The sequence below is a fragment of the Esox lucius genome, chromosome 3, assembly GCF_011004845.1.
Source record: "Esox lucius isolate fEsoLuc1 chromosome 3, fEsoLuc1.pri, whole genome shotgun sequence".
Taxonomy (NCBI): Eukaryota; Metazoa; Chordata; class Actinopteri; order Esociformes; family Esocidae; genus Esox; species Esox lucius.
This window is the reverse complement of record NC_047571.1, coordinates 25,676,284-25,691,906: the sequence shown is the minus strand read 5'-3', so window position 1 is coordinate 25,691,906 and position 15,623 is coordinate 25,676,284. Positions and strand designations below refer to the sequence as shown.

At 46.5% G+C, this 15,623-nt stretch overlaps 1 protein-coding gene across 1 annotated transcript in view; it reads left to right on the top strand.

The window, feature by feature from the left end:
* myo10 (myosin X) overlaps window positions 1–15,623 on the top strand; it is an 87,832-nt gene that overhangs the window by 69,782 nt on the left and 2,427 nt on the right. The window contains 19 exon segments of the mRNA XM_034291378.1: window positions 2,646–2,770; window positions 3,085–3,199; window positions 6,578–6,684; window positions 7,188–7,406; window positions 7,609–7,648; window positions 7,785–8,741; window positions 8,966–9,086; window positions 9,485–9,728; window positions 9,843–9,938; window positions 10,284–10,377; window positions 11,040–11,095; window positions 11,499–11,641; window positions 12,725–12,916; window positions 13,153–13,310; window positions 13,772–13,895; window positions 14,084–14,381; window positions 14,592–14,799; window positions 15,018–15,154; window positions 15,407–15,545. Coding sequence (XP_034147269.1) covers window positions 2,646–2,770; window positions 3,085–3,199; window positions 6,578–6,684; window positions 7,188–7,406; window positions 7,609–7,648; window positions 7,785–8,741; window positions 8,966–9,086; window positions 9,485–9,728; window positions 9,843–9,938; window positions 10,284–10,377; window positions 11,040–11,095; window positions 11,499–11,641; window positions 12,725–12,916; window positions 13,153–13,310; window positions 13,772–13,895; window positions 14,084–14,381; window positions 14,592–14,799; window positions 15,018–15,154; window positions 15,407–15,545 — 3,573 coding nt within the window.

Below are 15,623 nucleotides of genomic sequence, written 5' to 3'. Positions count from 1 at the left end.
GGTAAGTTCCAACGCACTGTGATTGGATAGTGTTAGCACTCGGCTAGCTTGTTGCACAGGAGGAGGATTTCTACCTGAAAGATTATCTTGTGGTGGGGCGGTTTGGTATGAGTGGTTCAGTGTTGGCACGACAAAAGGCGAAATGACAATGTGGATTCTTGTTGCATTTTTAACTATACTTAGCCTATTGATTGTTGTGCCATCGTAATCATATAAGATTAGATTTTTTATTGTGAGATTTCACAGCATAGTTGTTCTGAAGATAGAGGAAGTAACTTCCCAATTATGTTTCAGAAAAATGTGATGTATTTTTGGAGGTAGAAAATGCCTATTGATATTCCCAAAAACTGAGTGTATTGACTCATTTTCAATCTCCTTTGTACAATCACTGATATAATACAATTCCGCCTGTGGTTGCTGTAGCCTTCTAAATCCGTAAGGTGAACACATTCTGCCCACCAAGCACACCCTGTTGTCCAGGTGAATAACCAGCTAGTTCTTTAGTTAAAAATTGGGGGAAAGAGACACGGTTTTGCTATGCATCCCATTACAGAGAGAGGGGGAGAGCAACTGTGTTCTGGTTGTTTGTCATCATGATTGATTGATTGCAACTCAACTTTGTGAACTTCTAAATACAAGATTCTCTCTGTACATCTGCATGGGCATAATAGCTTTTTAAAGGTGCATTATGTCGTTTTAAAGGTTAGAGTGCATCTTTAAGCAGATTTGTTCTGCGATGTATCATCGACCTAGTAGTTTCTCAGCACAACCTACACACAATTTAAATATTACTTACAGTTTTTGACTCACATTAGTTAGAAGAAACTTTTGCTGGGGCATTAAGTGAAACAAATTGGCACATGATGCTTTGGCCAGACCGTTGTCCTGGAAGACAATAAACTCACTATTTGTGTTGTTTACCTGATAACTGACATTTTCCTGAGGAAATGCTGTTGATGGTGATAGTAGAGTTTTTTTCAGTGCCAGTGAGACATTTTGGTGCCAGTTTTGCTTCCCAACAAAAACATGTTTTTCTGTTTCATACATCAAGCTGGAAGGACTTCCTATGTCAGCTCTAATTTTACACCAATACACATCGAGCGAGACGACCTCTTCAGACGTTAGCAGCCACAGCCAGTGTCCATCGGAATAGTGTCGCTCAGAAGGTCACGTGCGACAAACATTTTCACACGTTTACACGAGAAAATGGATCCCTGAAGCAAACATGGCAACGGGTCTCGTTCATCTAAATAACTGTGGTACTGTAAAAACACTTTCACTAATCAGTCAATTCAATTAATGAAGCCCTTTTTACATCAGCAGTTGTCACAAAATGCTCTTATTGATACCCAGCCTGAAACCCTAAAGAGCAAGCAACAACCAAGCTGTCGTGTCAGTCCGAAGCCCACACTCACTATCTGTTTCAATATCAATAGTGAATGTCAGAGAGTAGCCTGCTGTGGCTTCCTGAAATGACAGCTGGGGGGGTTGAAATCCGAGTGATGAAATGGTACTATATGTTATTTGCAACAAAAGGAGAGGGAAAGGAGATGTGACACACAGAGGATGCTGTCTGACAAATTCCCAATGTTTTTAAATGTCAGAAAGGAAGAAAGGAAGAAATAAAGAAGACATCTGTCAGATAGACAAACCTCTCTTTCAAATCAGAGAATACAAAAAGAGGTTAGGGGAGACCTAGGGATAGAAGAAAGGAGAGAGCCCATTGACAGACAGACTGGAATGACAGTCAGCAAGAGGGAGAAAAAGTAAAGTGGGCTGCTTCCTTTGTGACACAAGGACGGTTATGCAAATTCGATATATGCTAATCAGGTGCCCCTTTGGCCTATTACTGTTAAAAGGCGTCATTCAGTCAGTGATCTGCGTCCATTGGTGAATCTGATCACTACTTCTCTTTGCTGAGATGGGGCTACATTCTAGAGTTGCCCTTTCAATGAAATGGAAAGAAAAGAGCCATTACTTGAACTATGAAAGCCCCCTCTCATTGCTAACCCCCTGCACCCACTGGGGTGACGGGTGCCGTGTACCCCATAATGACGTTCACTCAGCTTCGCCTGAACCCTCTCTCCCCTCTGTCCGGTGCTTTCATATATGTGGCTAACGCAGAACGGTCAGTTGTATTAAAGGGCTTTGACTTTTGTGATTGAGAGATATGCAGTGGTTGGTGTGCGTGTGTGTGTGTGTGTGTGTGTGTGTGCACGTGTGTGTCTGTTGGGCTTCGGTTAACGAATGAGAGATGGAATGAATGAATATGAGAGTCAAAATTTGAATGTGACTAGAGGATTTACAAGGGCTGAGGTGCCCTTGTCGTTGTTATGTCGAACTTTGTCGTTGGGAAGCAAGTCTATTGCATTTTTTCCTCAGGCCTCATAACACTCAAATATAAAATGCACCCTTGAGGAGTTTTTTTTTTTACCTTCTCTGTTGTATTGACTGTAATAGCGCACTGTACTTGACCCCCAGATCATTTCACACCAGTCAGTACTCACTTATACTAACTAAAAGCGATTGGTTGCGAGGTTTCCCTTCGTACACGATGCCCCACACCATGTCTCCAGGTAATGAGACGGAACAGACCTTCTTTTCATTTTCCTAGCGGCTCACACAGTTTTACTTATTTCCCTCAGATGCCTGAGCAGTTTGACCAGACAGTGGTGCTCAACCAGCTCAGATACTCAGGGATGCTGGAGACGGTGAAGATACGCCGAACAGGCTTCCCCGTCAGGAGAGTTTTCCAAGACTTCTGTTCCAGGTGAGGACAGACCGGCCATTGTATGTGGTCAGTTAGTTCAGGAACCAGTATCCAACAATTCAATGCTGCTGAAGTGGACATGCTACAATGTAAACATGCAAACCAAAGTCTCTTGGTTGTTAACAAAAAGAAACGTATGAGGAACTAACTATGAAAAAAAAACATACCTCTTGTTAGCCAGCAGTTGCTCCATGTTCTTTTTTTTTATTTATTGCAAATGAACACGTTTTTTAATGCAACAGAGAAATGTGAATGTTTACATTGAGAGATTCCAAGCCAAGGGCACTTCTGATTGGGCGCCGACCATTTCTCAGGTACAGAGTGTTAATGCGGAGGGTGTCAGCTCCAGAAGACCCCAGGGGGCAGTGCGTCCAGCTACTCCACCTCTACGACAGCAGCGGGGCAGAGTGGCAGCTGGGGAAGACCAAGGTGAGGGATTGTTCAAGTGCTGCCATTTTGTTTTCTATCCATTGCAAACTGGGAATTTGACAGCGCTTAGAGCCTCTGGCCAGTAACAAGATGTGGCTAAATCAAATCTCCTAGCTGAAAATGTAAAATACATGTGTCACTCTGTCCCTGAGCGGTTAGCGCTGCCCAGCCAAAACAGGTAACGGGTGGCTAACGGAGGTACTGATGCTACTTATACCACATATCACACATCCAGCTCAAATGGGGGTTCATAATAAGGTTTGTTATTTCCACATTTCCAAACAGCGTCTTTAAGTGTGTAAAAGGCAAGGTGCTTTCCAGAAATGTCCTTCTCTAAGATGAGTATTAAAGAGGTCTCCAAATCACCACTTCATGAATTTAATGGTATCCTTACCTATTGTCTTTAAGATATTGACCGTCGTTTTATCTCCCCACACTACTGACTGAACCCTAGTCATTCGGCTGTCTTTTACTCTGGCCAACACAAGTATGTTAGTGTTCACTTTATTGCCCTCAAGCATCCATTTGTCATCCCTTAATACAGATTGATAGCACCAACCACAGCTGTTATCGGCCAACAGTTACCTTGGGGAGAGACAGTGTGTGTGTGTGTGTTACTGCATGTGTGTATCCATTGATATGCGTGTATGTCTATTCACAGTGTATGTGGGTTATCATGAATAATGGAACATTCTGGTTATTGGATTCTGTCCGGATCCCCTATGGCCCCATGGTCTATCACACTCTGTTCTCATTTATTATGTAATGTTTAGTGTGTGTGTGTGTGTGCATGCATGCGCCTGTGTTTTTATTGGAAAAAGACAGATGGAAAGACGTATTACAGAACACAGCATGACCATGTGCCACAGCTGAACATGACAGCAGTGAAGGTGTGTGTGTGTGTGTGTGTATTTCATGGCTGTATTTCTGAGAAATTGTCTCTGTACATGTTTTAATCTTTTTGAAGGCATGTATAATGTTTATGGATCTGTGCTGGGATTGCAGCCAACAGGCAGAACCGGATCCTCCCTGTTGATATTACCAACAGGCAGAACCGGATCCTCCCCGTTGATATTACCAACAGGCAGAACCGGATCCTCCCCGTTGATATTACCAACAGGCAGAACCGAATCCTCCCCGTTGATATTACCAACAGACAGAACCGAATCCTCCCCGTTGATATTACCAACAGGCAGAACCGGTGCCCTTGTGTGTGTGCGTGTGTGTGTGTGCGTGTGTGTGTGTGCATGTGTGTGTGTGTGTGTGTGTGTGCGTGTGCGTGTCTGTTCGTCAAATGAATCAGTTCTACCACTCTTTTCTTTTAGCTTCTCGTAGTGAGATTAACACAGCATTATACTGGAGTCGCTCCTCAGGGCACATGTCATGACCATTGTCTGTGAGTTTTACGGCCACAAACTTAATTTCCTGTAAGTCATGTGTTTTCTGGGTCACCACATGTTCCCTATTCTCTAAGAGTTGACCTCTCCAACCTCCTGTACAATGGCTTCCATACGGAAGGCATTGTTGCACTTATTTGCATAGTAATGATTCAAAGGGATTTGCACTTTAATATTCACTCGAACTAAAGAAGTGGTTAGTGAGAGAGAGAAATTCATATTGTGTGTGCGTGTTGCTTTCTTATTTTACATACCCAAACACCTGATGAAAATACAAGGAGATACTGGCACTGGATGATTTTAGATTCCATTTTCATTTTTTACATTGTTTAACCGTCGACAACAGAGAAATCCCACTCTGTATCTCACTGAATGTGCTATTTCTTTGGACAGCAAAAAGGCACGCCAAGGCAATCTGTTCAGTAATATCCCTGTGGCATTCAGTGATTTCTCTGGTGTCTCACCTGAGACAACATCCCACATCCAATTTTGTACTCCTCTAATCGGCTTAACCTTAAGGCAACCGTGGATCCTGGTTTCCCTATCAGGAGTAGACAGCTTGGGTCTTTAAGAAGGCAGTTAGACTAAGTGCCTGTAGATTAGAAATGGTAGAAACTGAGCTAAAAAATGCCTTCAGTGTTTCCTCCTGCGTTTTTAACAAGGGAGTAAGGGATTGATTTAACCCACAATTAAGTGTGTTGGACCGTGTACTGTGACGAGTGATTTAGAATATTGTAATTTTCCAAGCAAGAGAATAGAACTATGCAAACTTGAACTCCCATCAAATACCACTGTTTACAATAATATAACTAAATCATTTAGGTGGTTACTATGTACTAGAAACAAAATATACATTTGTAATATACTATAATAAATAATTATAAAACATATTTATAAAGCGCTTTTCAGAGACCCAAGGACGCTGTACAAAATTAACAGGAATAGAAACAAACAGACAAAAACCAAAACATTCAGTGAGAAAGCAAAGAAGATTGAGAGAATGGAATTGGGCATGGCTAGGGGAAGGCGATTTTGTAAAGCATATCCTGTCAACTAGGTTCTGATCAAATGAATATAACTCATAGGTATTGCAGCAGGCCAAAGCCCTGGTCACGGAGACGAGGTAGAAGAATGCAGAACGAATGCGTTCATTAACTTCAACGAACAGGAAACAAAAGGCAAGGCGAAGTACTTGACGGGTCATTGGTTCGCATGAAGGCAAATAGAAAACACATAAAATTGTTACTGGGGTGTATTTGACTGCTTACTGAGCCGCTGTGGGGGGACTTTTGTCCAGACGTGGGGGGGTAGGTTAGCCCTCCTCTGTCAAAAGGCACACACATAAAAATGCCGTTAGGGGCGTTTTTTTCTGGCCTTCCCTTTGTCTCCGCTTTATAGCTGCCCTGATTAGGACGGGCGGCCCCTTCTAGCTGCCTGCTCCTCGTCTGTCTTGCCTGGCGCGCTCTCACCCGCTAATGTGGCATTTTCTCGCCTTTCCCCGGGGCGCCCTCTCAGGGCCCTAAACCTCTGTGGCGAATGCGTCCTCAGCTGGCGCACCACACAGTGAATAGCCACTGAAGTTCAAAGTTTGGCAGGACATTTGTAAGGGAACATTCTGTAACCTACCCCTTCAAAAGTTTATTCATGACCTGTACCTTCTCTACTCTCTCTCCCATCCTCTCCCTGGTCCTACTCTCTCTCCCTGGTCCTACTCTCTCTCCCATCCTCTCCCTTGTCCTACTCTCTCTCCCTGGTCCTACTCTCTCTCCCATCCTCTCCCTGGGTCCTACTCTCTCTCCCATCCTCTCCCTGGGTCCTACTCTCTCTCCCATCCTCTCCCGGGTCCTACTCTCTCCCCCATCCTCTCCCTGGGTCCTACTCTCTCCCCCATCCTCTCCCTGGGTCCTACTCTCTCTCCCATCCTCTCCCGGGTCCTACTCTCTCCCATCCTCTCCCTGGGTCCTACTCTCTGCGCCCTCAGGTGTTTCTGCGGGAGTCGCTGGAGCACAGGTTGGAGAAACAGAGGGAGACGGAGGTGCTTAAAGCAGCAATGATCATCCAGGCTTATGTCATGGGCTACATGGCCAGGTAAACAGACCCTACGTATTGCAAGACTACTGTGTATACTGTATGACCTCTTTAGTAAGTACACCCCTGGAGTAAACCCCTGGAGTACACCCCTGGAGTTAAAATCAGGTGCACCAAACAGGTGCAGTTGATTAGCAACGGATTAAAGAGTAACTCGGTAGGTTCCTGTCTGAACTATAGTTTAGGGAATTCGACCAAATTTAACTAATGTGTTGCCTTTTACATTTTGTCATGAATTTACATTTACTCCCTGAAATTACTGAATGGACACCGATTTGGCCCCAACCCTGATGGGCTCATACTGTACTATACACAGCCTCTTCAGCGAAAAACTGATTAGCCCAAGTCAGGGACATTACTATTCTGTAACATACTCATTCTATATATTATTATTCAAGCAACTTGTATTTACTGAACACCTATTGTGAGGTTTAGCTATTCCAAGATGAAAGCTTGCTGAGATAAGAGCTACAGTATATAAAATGAATTATGTCACTCCACAGGAAGCAGTACAGGAAGTTGCTCCAGTGCATTGTGGTCATTCAGAAGAACTACAGGGCGTTTTATTGGCGGAGAAAGTTCTTACTCCTGCGCTGGGCAGCTCTGACCTTCCAGAAATGGCTAAGGGGCAAGTTGGCACGCAAGGTCTACAGCCAACTCCTGGATGAGAGGAGGATCAGAGAGGAGGCAGACAGGAGGAGGAGAATGGAGGAGCTGGAGAGGTGGGCTGTCTGTTTCAGTTGGGGTGCCTTTCATGAGTGCATTTCTGCATGTATATTTGTACCCTTGTAGGATTGGTTTAATCCTCTTTGTTATGATAATGAAGTTAAAGGCACATGTTCACTTAAATCACAGATAAGTCATTTTCCATTGTATGATTGTGTACAGTTATCTAACAAGATATTTCCATTTCCATTTCCATAGGGAGAAGCAGAGGCTGGAGGCCGAACGGTTTGCGCTAGAGGTACAAATGTCCTTTAATCATAAAAAAATAAATGAAGGATTTCTTACAAAATGTGGTCTTTGGAGGCACTGGGGTGATCCAGCGGGCCCTTTCACTCATCCTACCTTCCCGCAACTTCCTGATATTATCTCCACAGGCCGAGGAAGCCAGGAAGATTGAAGACCTGCGTCAGGCCCAGGCGCTGTACCTTCAAGCTCTGGCCCAGACTCAAGCCCCATTGCCGACCGCCCAGGCCCTGCAGCAGCAGCCAGGCCAGTCGGAGACGTGCCGGACCTTGGATGAGATCTCCGCTGCGACGCGGCCCCAGGAACCCTCCCTAGACGCCACACAGGTGGAGGAGATACTGCGTCTGGAGCGAGAGATCCAGGAACTTCAGCGCCAGAAGGAGCAGCAGGAGCTGTCCCTGACCGAGGCCTCCCTCCTCCGGCTGCAGACCCTCCGTGACCAGGAGCTGCGGCGCCTGGAGGACGAGGCGTGCAAGGCCGCCCAGCAGTTCCTGGAGTCGCTCAACTTCGACGAGATCGACGAGTGCGTGCGCAACATCGAGTGCTCGCTGGGCGCAGAGGAGGAGAAGACGGGCGGAGGGAGGGACGAGGGCGAAGAGGAGGTGGACGAGGGGTTCGGCGCCGACGACGAGGCCTACAAGGACTCCCCGAACCCCAGTGAGCACGGCCACTCCGACGGCCAGCGCACCAGCGGAATCCGCACCAGCGACGACTCGTCCGAGGAGGACCCGTACGCCAACGACGGACTGCGGATCCCCCCGATGGCGCCGATGGCGCTGCTCACCCAGCCCCTGCCGTCGCCTCCGGTGCCCCAAGCCTGCCGCAGTGCCTCCTCGAGCGGGGGCTCGGTCTACTGCCACCCCCAGGCTTTTGAGAGCCTTTCGGACGACCAGGTCGAGCTCATCCCTCCGGATGAGGACTCGGACTATGACCGCGACGACTACGACGAGGGGGCCATAGTGTCCAGCGGCAGCGTGGCGTTCTCCAACCCTCGCAGTGGGCAGTGGTCACCGGACTACCGCTGCTCCATTGGGACCTACAACAGCTCGGGAGCCTATCGCTTCAGCTCAGATGGGGCCCAATCATCGGTGGGTACCATCGTCACCAGAAGTGATAATGACCCATTCACATGCTCTGCTTTGAATCGAAATGTCTCTTGTTAATATGCATGTGGGTTCAGATTTATACTAAAGTTTGGTCCTAATTGCTTTCTGTTTGTCTCTCTCTCTATCTCTCTGTCTTCGTGTTTGTGTCTCGTTCTCTCCATATTTGTTTTAATATTCGCAATATATCTCTCTCTTTTTCGTGTCAGTTCGAGGACAGCGAGGACGACTTTGACAGGTTTGACACAGATGACGAGTTGTCCTACCGACGAGACTCTGTTTACAGCTGCGTCACCCTGCCATACTTCCACAGCTTCCTCCACATCAAAGGTAATTTTAAGAAGATCCCGCCGGCACGGTCCTAATTGATAAACCTATGGTCAGTTAAATCATTATTTGCCACTAGGTGGCACTGGAGGAATTTGGCAGTGTGGTTCCATTTTGGCTAACTGTCAGGGCGTCTTTCCAACTCACTGCTTGAGCTCACAGTTTGGGAAATTAAATGCCCACTATTCCCACACATATTTCCATAAAATTGTTGGTGCTTATCGTTTAAAGGTACACAAGTCTTTGAAGTGAACTATTAATTCAAAAACACATATATATATATATATATATTAAGTACTGTCCATTAACATAGTTAGAGGTCCCCACTTGGAGAGAACACATTTCATATAAACCCCTACACCTCCTCCTCCCAACCCTCCCCTCTGTCTCCTCCGCCGCAGGGGGCTTGATGAACACGTGGAAGCGGCGCTGGTGCGTGCTGAAGGACGAGACGTTCCTCTGGTTCCGTGCCAAGCAGGAGGCCCTTAAACAGGGCTGGCTCCATAAGAAGGGCGGCGGCTCCTCCACGCTTTCGCGTCGCAACTGGAAGCGCCGCTGGTTCGTCCTGCGCCAGAGCAAGCTCATGTACTTCGAGCACGACGGCGAGGACAAGATGAAGGGCGTGCTGGACATGCACGCGGCCAGGTAGGTGAACCAAACCTGGGGGGAGGTGTTAAAATGCCACGGTCAAACTGGCCAGTCGCGGGTTTTAGATCTGAAGGGAGGGGACTGACAGACATCCGTACTTCCATCTCGCAGGGAGATTGTGGACAACACTGGCAAGGAGAATGGAATTGACATCATCATGGCAGAGCGCACCTACCATCTCATTGCTGAGACCGCTGAGGATGCCAGGCAAGTCGTGTGTGTGTGTGTGTGTGTGTGTGTGTGTGTGTGTGTGTTATTACACATGATTCTCTCCAGTTAACTAAGACCCAGGTGTCAGGAACATGCCATATAGCTAATTAGCAAAGGTGGTCGTTTGTTGTCTGTCTGTCTTCCGTAAACAAGCCTGGTAATATGGATATGTACTGTAGCTGCCTGTTGGCCCAAGAGTAGCGGAGGGGGTTTAATGGGCATGTCTCCAGCCACTGTATGTCCTGTGGGAAACCCTGATTGGTTTACACTCACATCAATCATGTCTGTTATATTGGTTCCTATTGGATGACACTCTGCTGTGTCTGTTATCTCTGTTTTCAGTCAGTGGTTCAGCGTGCTCAGCCAGGTGCACACCTCCACCGAGCAGGAGATCAGGGAGATGCATGACGAACAAGCCAATCCCCAGAATGCAGTGGTGAGTAGAGGATGGAGAAGAGGAGGATGATGGGAAATAGGGGTCATCCTAGCAGCTTGGGTTATACAGCCCATAAAGAGAGAACTGGGTTTGTCTAGTTGGGGAATGTTTTCAGGATTCAGCCCAGGTAATTAAACGTGTGTTTAAAGGGGATATGTTTGGGTTTGTGTGTGTCTGTGTGTGTGCGCGTGTGTGTTACTATACTTGTGAGGACCAGATGTCCTCAGTCGTTACTAAATCATGAATTTTGAGGACATTTTTTCTGTCTTAAACCTTTACGAACCGCTTTGTAGGCTTAGGGTTAATGTTAGGGTTCAAATGAGGTTTAGGCTTGTCATTAATTGTTAGGGTTAAGGTTGGGCGATAACAGTTTGACTAGGATTTTGGGAGTTAATGATAGGGTAAGGGTTAAGATTCGGTTTGGTTTGGGGATTCGAAAAAATAGGATTTTCTACGGGAATACATTTGGTCCTCGTTAATAAAGTAAAACAAGCGTGTGTGGGTATGTGTGTGTTTGGGCTTAGGGAAATAATGAGAACCTAGAGAGTTGGTAGAAGGTCAGACTCTTCATCAGAACACCAGTCAGCTTGAACATTCTCTGCATGAAGTGAGTTTGTGGATGTCTATTCTCTCTCTTACAAGGTTTCTCCCACTTTCCTCAGGGAACCCTTGATGTTGGCATGATTGATTCAGTATGTGCCTCAGACAACCCTGAAAGGTAAGCTTCCGCCCATCCAAGACAAATCCTAAAATTCAACACATTTTAATGTTGATGTTAAACCTATATCACTAAATTTGCTAAAAGTAATTATCAGGTATGTAATCCATATTTAATTTTATTCTTTTGAGGGATTTCATGCAATGAGAAATGTAATTAAAATATTTAATTTGACCCTGTATTGTGTTTATTTAAAGATGAGACCTTTTGAATGTTTTCAGTGTATTGGTAATGCTTTGAGACACAGAAAAATATAGTGTGCACATAAATGTTGTTATTTTGAGTTAACTGACAAATGCTGACAGCCATAATTCTTTTCCACTGTATAAACTAAAATATATAAAATATCTGAACTCCCATAGTTCAACTAATCTAAGGTATATCCACTCCTCTGCCCTCCCAGGCCCAATTCGTTTGTCATGATCACAGCTAACAGGGTTTTACACTGCAATGCCGACACCCCTGAAGAGATGCACCATTGGATAACGTTGCTTCAACGTTCCAAAGGAGACACCCGGGTGGAAGGACAGGAGTTCATCATCAGAGGTCAGACATTACATTAGCGCTAGAGGTTGGACATTATATTACATTAGCGCTAGAGGTTGGACATTATATTACATTAGCGCTAGAGGTTGGACATTATATTACATTAGCGCTAGAGGTTGGACATTATATTACATTAGCGCTAGAGGTTGGACATTATATTACATTAGCGCTGGAGGTTGGACATTATATTACATTAGCGCTAGAGGTTGGACATTATATTACATTAGCGCTAGAGGTTGGACATTATATTACATTAGCACTGGAGGTTGGACATTATATTACATTAGCACAGGAGGTTGGACATTATATTACATTAGCACTGGAGGTTGGACATTATATTACATTAGCACTGGAGGTTGGACATTATATTACATTAGCACTGGAGGTGGGACATTATATTACATTAGCACAGGAGGTTGGACATTATATTACATTAGCACTGGAGGTTGGACATTATATTACATTAGCACTGGAGGTTGGACATTATATTACATTAGCACTGGAGGTTGGACATTATATTACATTAGCACTGGAGGTTGGACATTATATTACATTAGCACTGGAGGTTGGACATTATATTACATTAGCACTGGAGGTTGGACATTATATTACATTAGCACTGGAGGTTGGACATTATATTACATTAGCACTGGAGGTTGGACATTATATTACATTTGCACTGGAGGTTGGACATTATATTACATTAGCGCTAGAGGTTGGACATTATATTATGTGACATCGTTACAGATCAGACATAATATCATAGCACACTAATCATTGTGTTTTATGGTAATTTAACAGCAGCATTTTTACTTTGTCAGTTTGAACAGGTGACCTTTGTTATAGCCCCAAGGCTCTTGATCGCTATGCTATCTGCTGGTTATCCAGCTACTATAGCACTGACTGAAACCACTGGCTGCTAAATACAGTAAAGAACACATTAGTCACTATGATTGTTGTTGTGCCACCTAGCTAGCTTATCAAATACACCTACATTGAGTCACGCTGGGTAAGAGCATCTGCTAAATTACTCAAATGTTTTGTGATTATGTTGTAAAATCATCCAAACCTTTCCTTCATTAGGGTGGCTCCACAAAGAGATGAAAAATAGCACCAGAGCCTCTCTGAAGCTCAAGAAGCGTTGGTTCCTGCTTACCCACAACTCTCTGGACTACTACAAAAGCTCAGAGCGCAACGCCCTCAAGCTGGGTACCCTGGTGCTCAACAGCCTGTGCTCTGTGGTGCAGCCCGACGAGAAGGTCTTCAAAGAGACCGGTTAGAACTGGATTACATTAAATCTGCCCGGTTAAAAGGAATTAGCCCAGATGGGCTGTACTGTTCTTGGTTGTTTAAACATCCACACACACACACACACCTAATACTCCCCAGAAGAGCATCTCCGTGGGTTAACCGTGAGCCGTACGCTCTATGGTGCAACACGTTGGAGGATAGAAAACGTTGGGATGAACTGCGGCATGAAATGAAATCATCACTGTGCTCTCCTTTCCCAGGTTACTGGAATGTCACGGTGTACGGTCGGAAGCACTCGTACCGTCTGTACACCAAGCTGCTGAACGAGGCCACGCGATGGGCCAGCGCCGTGCAGAACGTCATCGACACCAAGGCCCCCATCGACACACCCACCCAGCAGCTCATCCACGACATCAAGGTTAGACACGGAGAGTGTCGCTAAATGGGGGACATTGAAAAACAGCCATGTCTATGCAGGGCTGTGGTGGTGTGCATTTAAATAATAGCAGAGGTGTGAAAAGCACAAAGTGAAAGTACTCAGCTGTGTTTGGCTGTGTTCACCACTTCAGGGACGTATCTAGTTAAGATCCAGGTAAAGGGAGTTAAAACCTAACCAGTGATAATTTAAATGAAAAGGTAGAGTGTAGATTATCAGTTAAGGTCACTGGTTTGTTATGAACACTGTTTTCCTTGGTCATTTAGCTCTTCTTTAGGAACTTCCCAAAACTGGTGAACACAGCCAAGTACCTTTACTTTATGCTTTTTACCCCTCTGAATAATAGTCATAGATTCATTCAGACGAACCATTCAATTCGTCTCACAGCGTGTGTCTGACGTAACATCTTCTCCTTGCCTCTCAATGCCGTCCTCCACCCACAGGAGAACTGTCTGAACTCTGAGGTGGTGGAGCAGATCTACAAGAGGAACCCCATCCTGCGCTACAGTCACCACCCGCTCCACTCCCCACTGCTGCCCCTGCCCTACGGAGACATCCACATCAGCTGTAAGTTCTGACCCTGTGCTGCTTTCTTTATGCCCACACACACACACGCACACACACACAGGCAAAGTGCATCGCCATTTCACCCACACAAGAGACGTCGAACGTCCTGTTTCCAACCCGTTTTCCTGGATCGTCAGTGTAGCTAACATCTAAGACGGTTCCCCTATTTGTCTCCGGTTCCCGCGCAGCCCTGAGGGGTAAGGGCTACACGACGCTCCAGGACGAGGCGCTCAAAGTGTTCAACTCGCTGCAGCACCTGGAGGGCATCGCAGACCCCGTGCCCATCATCCAGGGCACCCTGCAGACGGGCCAGGAGCTGAGGGCCCTGAGGGACGAGCTCTACTGCCAGCTGGTCAAACAGACCACCAGGCCCCCGCAGCCCGGCAGCCCCGGTAACCTGTGTAGCTGGAGGATCCTGGCCTGCATGTGTTGCACATTCCTGCCGTCGCGGAGCGTCCTGAACTACCTCAAGTTCCACTTCAAGAGGTGAGGGAGCTCTGTTGGACTGTGTTCCGTGAAACGAGCCAGGTTGTTGTAGGACACGCGTGTCGTTCTAACGGCTCACGTCCGCAAAAGGTTGTTTCCGATTTGGGAAAACCGTCAATAACTGTCAGAGTCTGACAACTTAAGCAATCACCCCCGCAACAAGTCTTCTGTCCCCCCCCAATCCCCCCCCCCCCCCCCCCCCAACCCCAGGACCCGAGAGCTCTTCCCCGGCACGGAGATGGAGCGCTACGCCTCGTTCAGCCTGGACTCCCTGAGGAAGACACGCGGCCGGGAGTATGTGCCGTCTCAGGAGGAGATCCGGGCCGTGGTGGCGCGTCAGGACATGACCACCACCGTGCACTGCCATGGTGGAGGCTCATGCAAGATCACCATCAACTCTCACACCACGGCCGGAGAGGTGGGTGGTGTTGGGGGGCAGGCGGTTGGGGGTTTAGGGTTGTGGTGATGGGTAACAGTCTGCCCACCTCGAGATGAGGGGGAAAACAATTTTTTACCCAGTTTTCACAGTTACAGCTCTATTGTTCTATCGCTTGCTCGCAAAGCATTTTTTGACAGCCCAAACGGTTTGCTCGGTGAGTAGCAGTTAACCCGTGTGTTTGTGCGTGTGTGCCCCAGGTGGTGGAGAAGCTGATACGAGGCTTGGCGATGGAGGACAGCAGGAACATGTTCGCCCTGTTTGAACACAACGACACCACTGACAAAGCCATCGAGAGCCGCACAGTGGTCGCTGACATTCTTGCCAAGTTTGAAAAGTGAGTGTGATCCACGTCTACGTGCGCACGTGGCGACCTGAACGTTTCCTGTCGGCAGGTCCCCACACAGAATTAACGCGATTATCGTTCATGGGGATTGGGTAGGAAAAGAATAGGGTCATGATTAGGATGGGGAGGACAGATTTCTGGGTCAGGGTTAGGTCTCAGGTTTTCACAGGTATAGAAAGATAAACATGTATGTGTGTGTGGGTGCTCGAACTGTACAGGTAACACTCAAGTAATGTTTTCCAGGCTCTCTGCAAGTCCAGATGAGACAAACACAGGTTGGAAATTCTATTTCAAGCTCTACTGCTTCTTGGACACAGATAACGTACCCAAGGACAGTGTGGAGTTTGCCTTCATGTTTGAGCAGGTAGGAACCAGTGGAATAGTCCCATCTGCTCTGTCTGCCTCAAGCCATCGAATTAATATGATCATTTGTAGTTGTTGGCTGTCTGACACAATGATT